At 39.5% G+C, this 8874-nt stretch overlaps 1 protein-coding gene across 1 annotated transcript in view; it reads left to right on the top strand.

Annotated features, from left to right (window-relative positions):
* Positions 1 to 548: 548 nt before the first annotated feature.
* LOC124119390 (E3 ubiquitin-protein ligase MGRN1-like) overlaps positions 549 to 8874 on the top strand; it is a 72344-nt gene continuing 64018 nt past the window's right edge. The window contains exons 1-3 of the mRNA XM_048402667.1: positions 549 to 727; positions 3856 to 3974; positions 4518 to 4606. Of these exons, the coding sequence (XP_048258624.1) occupies positions 637 to 727; positions 3856 to 3974; positions 4518 to 4606 (299 nt within the window). The 5' untranslated portion in view covers positions 549 to 636. The remainder of the gene's footprint in view (positions 728 to 3855; positions 3975 to 4517; positions 4607 to 8874) is intronic.

Raw genomic sequence — 8874 nt, 5'->3', positions numbered from 1 at the left:
TGGACAATATGTTATATACAACTTCCGAGGCAAGCAAATGTCTTCATCTAAGTCCAGCCACCGATGGCCGAGGATGCTGATGAATTCAATAATACAGATGCTTTTTGTGTGTGTGGCCATCGTGAATTCTTACTATATATTAAAAAGTCTAAATATGTGTAAAGATTTTATTAACAATCAACAACAATAAATAGATCTAGAAATGAACTTTCAGTAGACAGGGTACACACAAACTCGCAAATCAAATTGAAAAAGCGACTATTCTAATCAAATTATATATAAACTTAATATAATATAGCTGAAGAAACATAATAGTGTATCAAGTAATTTTGAAGATCTATTTTGGGATGAAATGAAAATTATGCCCCCATACTATATTTATCTTACTTTAAAGACACTCCAAATATAAATAATACCACTTAGTGATAACATATAAACAAACGAAACAATTAAACGAAATTCTAAACAATGTATCAGTACATGCGTGCAATGAAACTCACTCACAAAAACTAGTTGTATGGTTAACATTGGTGTTAAATTATAGAACGGTCGGTGCCCGTGACGTCATCAGTGGCCATGTTTTGAGACAGGGAAGAAGAAGTTCTCGTGATAATAATGACAGTCTAGATCGGGGCAATGGGAGCCACTTTATCTTCCAGAAGAAACACAGGGGTGGAATCCGTGGACATAGCAGCTAGCAATGCCTACAGATATCCACCTAAAACTGGTAACAGCACGATTTTCCTTTAGATAACATAAAGGCTATTGCGCTTCGCGAGGCCTAATGTTTTGAAAGATTTCCTGTAGGATGACAGACTGCTACAAAGAGAATTAAAATGCGTAGCCATACATTCAGTGTTCTCTGTCGATGACATTCTGAGTAAGCTGACTTGACCTCTAAGGTATTCTTGTCGTCTTCAAAAACAGACAACATTTTAATCCTGCTATGAAAGGTTTACTGGTCACCGACCAGTTATCGACATTTTTTTCATGTTATTTCTAAATTAATCCACATGTTAGCTGTGCCATAACTTTGGTTTGTGTAAAACTATAAGCATATGCGAGTTTTTCTGCCTGTGGAAAACGTTTGAGTAGATTTCTCGGGAGTAGTGCACTTTACCGGGCGCACTTTTTCAGATCCAATTAGCGCTGTGGGTGCCCGAACGCGCATCGCCGGCTCACCGGTTCTGCTAATTAACGGGTTATTTAGCCGACGCTCTACCACTGGACCACAGGCGCTATCACATGTAATCAGTGCTCGTTTAACAGGTCTTAGAATCCCCTTTGACATGCATGCGTAATTCAGTAAACAATGAATTGTGCATGCGTGTGACGTCACTGCCCGCTCTCCCATTCATCTTTTCTTGAAACCACACCCGCAATTGTTTATGTCAACATGACCAACCAATGGGATTAACTGGATTAACGCTTGAAAAGGTAAGAATTTATGGCTAACCCTTGCCCAAAGCCAGCTGACCCTAATGACCGAAAAGGGGTTTTGGATCGTAAAGACGTGTAAGTTTCCCTAAGACCGAAAACGGGTGTTGGATCGTAAAGTTGTGTAAGTTTCCCTAAGACCTAGAACGGGTGTTTGATCGTCAAGATGTGTAAGTTTCCCTAAGACAGAGAACGGGTGTTGGATCGTGAAGCGAGAGTCACCAGAGCGTGAGGCACGGTAACGGTATAACGAGACAGCGGTGGCACTATAGCGCGGTAATTGAGCGGATGGTAGAGCTCGGGCTGTTCCCGGTAAACTGCATTGCGACGACAGGGAATCAAAATAGTGGAAATAGAAATTTCCTTTCAATTAACTGGAACAGTTATCGCCATCGTCTAAAAAAAACGTGCAGTTATGCTTCAGTTATGCAAATAACATTGTATTTTCTCTGTTATCGCACTCAATTTTTATATTCATTACAATTAATACGAAGTGCTTTTATCAATTTGTCCTCTGCAAACTGACGTACACTTTTATCCCCAATTTGGAACTACACATGTTTATATCCTCAACACTATGTAGACTATGAATTTCGTGATAGAGATCTATACAGGGTTATGCACTTTTGAAACCCCCCAGCTCAAATAGGTTTTAGAATTGTATTTTGGGGAAGAAATGACAGACAGATAGTAAGTTATGACAGAACTGAATGTGCATGTTTTTGGATTTTTGTTTATGCGTGAATTAGTCATGTGACACCGCCCGCATGTCTTTTTATTGTATTTGAGCAAGGTGATTAGATGGGTTTTTTCAAATATTCATTCACAAGAGTCCGTTTTGTTCATCAAGTTTTATAAATATTACTCTCTTCTAATGAAATCGAGCAAAAGTAAAACAAGATGTGATCACATGTATATGTGCCATAATCAGCTGATAATGGGGAGTTTGCAATAATTGGTACTCCCTTTTAACTTGGCAATAACTGGTCGTTAGCCAGTAGGAGTTTATTGGCTCTTAAATAGGCTTCCTTGTCTGCTGAAAGTCCATTTGTAGATCTCAATGCTCATCATATGCAAACTTCTGAACTTCTGAATACTGCTGGAATTCACCAACATGAGAGCAAGTATGTTATGAATAAGACTTCAGATAGCCATGACGGATGGCATACGTTTATGGATTTTACAGTACTGAAGACTTAAAAATAATATGGAACTGGAGTCACAATTGGCTTTCCGGCTTTGCATGTTAACGAAAACATGTTTGCTTCCAAGTATATCAAAACAAGTGATTAACTTTGCAAGATACATGATTCTTCAGTGTTAGAATTTGGCACAAGTCCTGTGGTCCTTGCCAAACTGCCCAATAGTAAGGTATCGTAAGGACTAGTAGAAATTTGCCCTTTTAAAGGGTTTTGCTATATGTTATCATTATAAGGACTAGTGGACTAAAACTGTTAGTTTCTACCGCTGCTCTTTTTAATGTTTAAGAAATGCTATTATTTTCCAGTGTTAGTATTTTTTTTAGTTGGAATGTGCTGAAAAGTCCTTTTACTTTATATACATAAACCTTTTTCTCCAAAGTCGTAACCATGTTAATTGGAAAGCTAAAACAAAGTATACAACATGGTTCATCATGTTTGTGATTTTGTTAGCATTGGTAAGAATGAATGATATATCACAAGAAGAATGTAACTAATTATATGACATTTAGGAACACAGTATTGAAACTCCTTGTAAGATATGCAGACATTTCTTTCCTACCTCAGTCAGCCTGTTTATGTTTGAGAGTTAAGTATGATCAACTGACCATCATCAATACTGTGTAGAGTTGGAAGTGCAGGATACTGTGTGTGTTGGTACATGTACATTACCAATTACCATGATTATGCTAATCTATATTTAGCACGGAATACCCCTTGTGTCCATAAGGCCTAGCAGCTACCCGGCATGCTTTGTACCAAGCCGGAACCAGCATGGCATTAAAAGCATGAGTCATTTCAAAAGTTTGTTAGGTATCTTGTCATTGTTATCAGCTGAACTGAATGAATGCTAACGTTAGCACAGCAAACGGTGTGGTTATCTTTGGGGGATTTTCCTAATAGGCATAACCATGATAACTATGAAAACAAAAATAGAAGCTGAATTACATATCCACATGGTTATGACAAACACCTTTGGATATGTTAATTGAATGTCTGCATTACTTCTACATGACCACAGTTCCAGTTAGAATTCATGAACTAGTACTGTACCACTAGCATGACCAATTATCAGTTTTATTCACACATGTTGTCATCATCCAACCTTGTAAGTTGTAATATATATATATATATATGTATCTGACTCATCTAGCCTGGGCAGTCTTTATGCACATGACACTGTTCACTGATATATTGATGATTCTTTTCCTTCTAACAGGTCAGTATTTTGGGACTCACTTCATTATGGGGGGAGAACGGTTTGATTCTCCTCAGCCTGGTGAATACCTCTTCGGGGAAAATGAAGATCTCAACTTCCTTGGCAACAAGCCCGTGCCAGTATGTCCTTAAGTTGCCTTGACATCAGTACTCATAGCTAGTAGTTGCTTTACTCTCAGTTAAGGTTTGATATGGTCATCAGATAATCACTGATATTAACTAGGGCCAATCTGACAAATGACTTGCAAAACTCCAGCTATATAATGGCAAGTCTAGCAGGCAAACAAGGGACTGATATTATAAACAATGTCCCACAAAGTTGGGGAACAGCCAAGTCACGAGGTCTGACCACTTGATCTAATGTAGTTGCCTCCAGCAACAAGCAATAGAGTGCTGTGGACCTATTCTGACCTTGGTCCTCATTTGTTGGTCCAGATCATTTATTTACAGGCCACTGTGACTGTGGCATTGTGTCAAACAAGAAATAAAACAGTAACTAAAACGTCTGTGGAAATTAAGATTGCCTTATGACTAATTTGACATGAAGGGGACAAATTCATTTGTGTTCCATGCGTATATCGTATGATGCTTGCAACAATTTGTCGACCATTTGATTGGGTCATCTTTGCCTTCATTACACTACTCATACTATGACTGTTTCAGTTTCCCTACCCTGTACCCAGTGGAAACGAACCCACTAAAACACTGAAAAGCCTGGTCTACATCCGGAAGGACACCCTTCGACTGATAAGGTTGGTTCTTCTAACTACAGAGAGGTTGAAGAAAGAATGTTGAGGCTAAATGGTGGGCCTTTTAGTCAAGTACAGATGTCAGCACTGAGATATTTTTACACTTTATGCCTGCAACAGCAGTGTTGTTCCTAGCCTCAATCAACAAGGGTCCTCAGGGCCCCTTGGTGTCAATTAAGGGCGCCTTCTAAAATTTTGGAGGCCCACATCCCTAATAAAGCAAAATTGATGATTTGTAAATGCTATGTACTGTCCTTTAATTTTAGGGTCTTAATTAAATAAGATATGGCATAAACTGCAATAAAAACCCTTAATTCAAAAGAAATGTTTTAATGTGTTTTGGATTAATCTGTATGCAGCTTCAAATAACGGATTACACTATGCAACTTGAACAACGCACATTATCATTAATGATTTATGGATCTGTGATTCAATCTCACCCTTTCAGTAAATGTTTAAACATCTTAACTCTGTTACAGTTAGGCGACACTATTTTTATTTCTTGGTTTACGGATTTCAAACTCATTTCAAAAGTGAGGCAGGCCAATTTAAAAAAAAAGAAAAAAAAAGCCTCTCACATTTTTTTTACTTGAATTTTGTCCTAAAAAGTTAGGTAGGTATGAAAAAAAATATCCTGGCGTAACAAAAGTAAAATAACTCAATTTTTCAAGAACATTTTATTATATCCCTGGCACTCAGCTTGTGCACAAATGGCAACATGACAATATTCATGTCATGGATGGAAATGCATGAAAGACGCTGCTATTTTGGCAGCATGGGCAACGTTTAACTCTTTCAACACCAGCCAACCAGAAGATTACTGCTGTGACACCAAGTTCCCAGAGACTCTTGTGTGATAGATGAAACCAACATTTATCAAGGAAATTATCTGCTGAAATTAACATATTTTTTACTTATCCTGCATTACTCCTTAATGCATTCACTGCTTACTTACGACAACTAGAAGGACAGCGCTGCGAAGGTCCTGGGTGAAGAAATAAAGTTGTTGTTCTCAAGTCCCAATCAGTGGCCTTCCGTCGCTGTCCTGTGACCTTGATGACACCTAAGGTCATCTTCACATCACTGCTTGTCGCAGCACAGCTAGGACGTGTCCAAGCGGAGCTCTCCTTTTGGATTAATTTTAGACCTTCAGTTTGTCTACAATCTTAAAAATTGATCTGCGATGGGTGATGTATTCTTTTCATATTACTTTCACCATGTTGTGTAGTTTTATGTGAATTAATTAGGCGTGAAAAGACGCTTGTCTTTTTTCCCGCCAAAATATTGTTGTTCGCCGCCATTTTGAATTGTGTTACAATCGTTTGCCTGCCAAGGTAGTCATATTGTTTACAATTCTCAGCTACGTATGTATAACATATTCTTATGTTCTTAAATATTACTAGCTTTGGCGTAACAGTGAGTTGCGTATACTAAAATTATTGTATACTTTTTCAACTCGTTAAAAATATGGTTGCCGATAGATTAATATCAAATCTACGGCTTTCTTCCAGTCCCGCTTCATCAACAATTCTTTTATTGCGTACCTATGTTTATGCGATTAAATAGTTTTTTGTTGGTATTTTTGGTTTTACATTGAGTTGCGTATATGAACTATTGTATACTCTTGCAACTCGTAGTTTTTGCCGATAGATTATTGTTCAATTCTATGGCATTCTTCCAGTACCGCCTCATCAACAATGGCGTAATTGTGTTTGTTTTAAACATAATTTATTGACATATATGGTCAACGGGATTGGTCAAAAGTTATCCAACTTAGGTGGCCCTTTCCCTACTCTATATGTACAGACATTGAATATACATATATATATGTAATTGTGTAACTTATGATTGAGCGTGGTATTAATTGTCGTGGGAAAAATCTTACAAAGATTATCATCCACGTTGTTTGGTTTGCGCGCAGATGTGCTCTCCAAACCCTAAATGAAAATATAAATACCCTTGGTTTACATTGGGTTGCGCATACAAAAATATTGTATATCCTTGCAACTCATAAATTTGCCGATAGATTAGTGTTCAAATTCTTCTGCACTCTTCCAGTATTATCTCATCAACAAGGGTTTCATTGCGTAACATACCTTTGAGCATTTTACTAATTGTCGTGGAAAAAACCTTACAAGATTATCATCCACGATTGGTTGGTTTGCGCGCGGATGTGCTCTCCAATCTCTAAATGTAAATAGCCTTGGTTTACATTGAATTGCGTATATAAAAATATTGTATACCCTTGCAATTCGTATTTTTGCCGATAGATTACTGTTCAATTCTACGGCATTCTTCCAGTACCATTTCTTCAATGGTTTAATTGCGTAACATAATTATGTTTGCTCGGTGTACATATTGTCGTGGAATAATCGCCCAAAGCTCTTTATCCACGGTCATAGGCATGCACGTAGATGTGCTCGCCAAAATTCAAAATGTAATTTTTATGTAAATCTCTAATCCAACGAGTTTACTATATAAAAGCAGATTACTCACAATCATATTTTGCAGTTATTCCGTCGTGAGACGAGAGGAATGTCACTATCGCAGAATAGCGAATGACATATGGTTCTGTCATTACCACCCAACCGTTATTATCGGCAGGTATTATGACGACTGTGATTGCAGAAGTACACCATCCACCGAAATCAACAATACCGGAGGATTTTGTGAGTATCGTAACTGCTCCTATTTTCAGCCGCCGGACACTTCCAGATACATGTATGATAATCTGTGACGTCGGCGACAGCACCAGCACCAGCGTATCGAGATGCTATGATGGGGGTAGATTAGACGCAAGCCTTGATCCAGTCAATACTTTTGAGCTTTGTGTCTGATTTATCTGCGCCGAGCGCAGCACTTGACTACAACCCAAGCACTTCTATTACGCAAGCGGCGCACGATCAGCTTAGCGCTGTTCCAACATATCCAGCATAGACCTGCGCCGAGCGCAGCGTCTGACTGATACCCAAGCGCTCCTATCACGCCAGTGACGCACGATCAGCTTAGCGCTGTTCCAACATATCCAGCATAGACCTGCGCCGAGCGCAGCGTCTGACTGCTACCCAAAGCGCTCCTATTACGCAAACGTTGCACGATCAGCTTAGCGCTGTTCCAACATTCCAGACCTGCGCTGAGCGCAGCGTCTGCGTATCAATCAAGGTCTCTACAATGACGTAACCCAAGGCTTACAGTGTACTCGTGTATGTAACCGGCACATGATCACCTTAGCACATGTACCCGATTGGGAAGCAGACCATCTCGTGTCAGTAACGCCCTCCCCTGATAACAGGGTAAATAAGAGGGACACCACGAGGTCATTGGAGGAAGCCTTCTCCAAAACTCACATTTGCTCCGTGATTTAAGCGACCAATATCGTCAATGTTTGCAGTGGATCAGAATCTATTAGAGGATAACCCTATCTGATTAGATCACTTCCAAACTATGGTGTTTTTCCTACAGCGTCAGTTTGACCACAGGAAAATTCATCTTGAGACCGTTCTGACGGTGATTACCGTTACACCCAAGACTTTATAGCGTTTCCAACTGAGATGCTGGTTTCAAGGGCAGTCTATTACGTCAACCTTGATCATCTACTCCCCTGTTCAACGAACAGATCGCAGACACGCACGTCAAGTTCCCAAAAAGCTTGGAAAGTCCAAGTCAGGGAATTATAAGCCTAGACGCGCGTTTCTCAGGGAAGACCAGCATTCCCTTACTGAGAAAGGGAGTGGCAGAGACAAGTCTCAAGGACGATTTCGTACTTATCGCACTATATCATGGTGTCCGTATAAGGGTAGAGTTAACCCCACCGTTGACCACAGTTTGATTGGGAAAATCCAACATTGACATACTGTTGGTAAGAAGAGCTGTAGAGTGGGTTCACAACCCAGTCTTTACTCCGGGGTTTTATCCTCACACCTACCTGGTACTCATGAAGGACCCGGACAAGATGAGAATGATCCACAATCTCTGTGTTCAACGAACGTTTGATTCTTGATCAGTCTCGACTATCCATCCCAACCGTAGACTTTTCAGGTCCAGTTCATTGGGGTTCACTACCAATGGTAGTATTTCCCATTTGACATGTCAGTGACACTTATGGCTATTTACAGGAGTAATGAAGACAATAACTATCTACACGTGACGAACACTTGGTTCGAGTCGTAGATGGAGGGCGATCTACTGTATCATCAACACATGTCAATAACTGGGATAGACAATCAACGAGGCGAAGTCGGGAGTATTCTCCTTCCTATTGACTTCAGTTC

Source organism: Haliotis rufescens, unplaced genomic scaffold, assembly GCF_023055435.1.
Source record: "Haliotis rufescens isolate VD_foot unplaced genomic scaffold, xgHalRufe1.0.p SCAF_28, whole genome shotgun sequence".
NCBI classification, from domain to species: Eukaryota; Metazoa; Mollusca; class Gastropoda; order Lepetellida; family Haliotidae; genus Haliotis; species Haliotis rufescens.
Note: the sequence above shows the minus strand (reverse complement) of the source record. Positions and strands in the feature narration are given on the sequence as shown.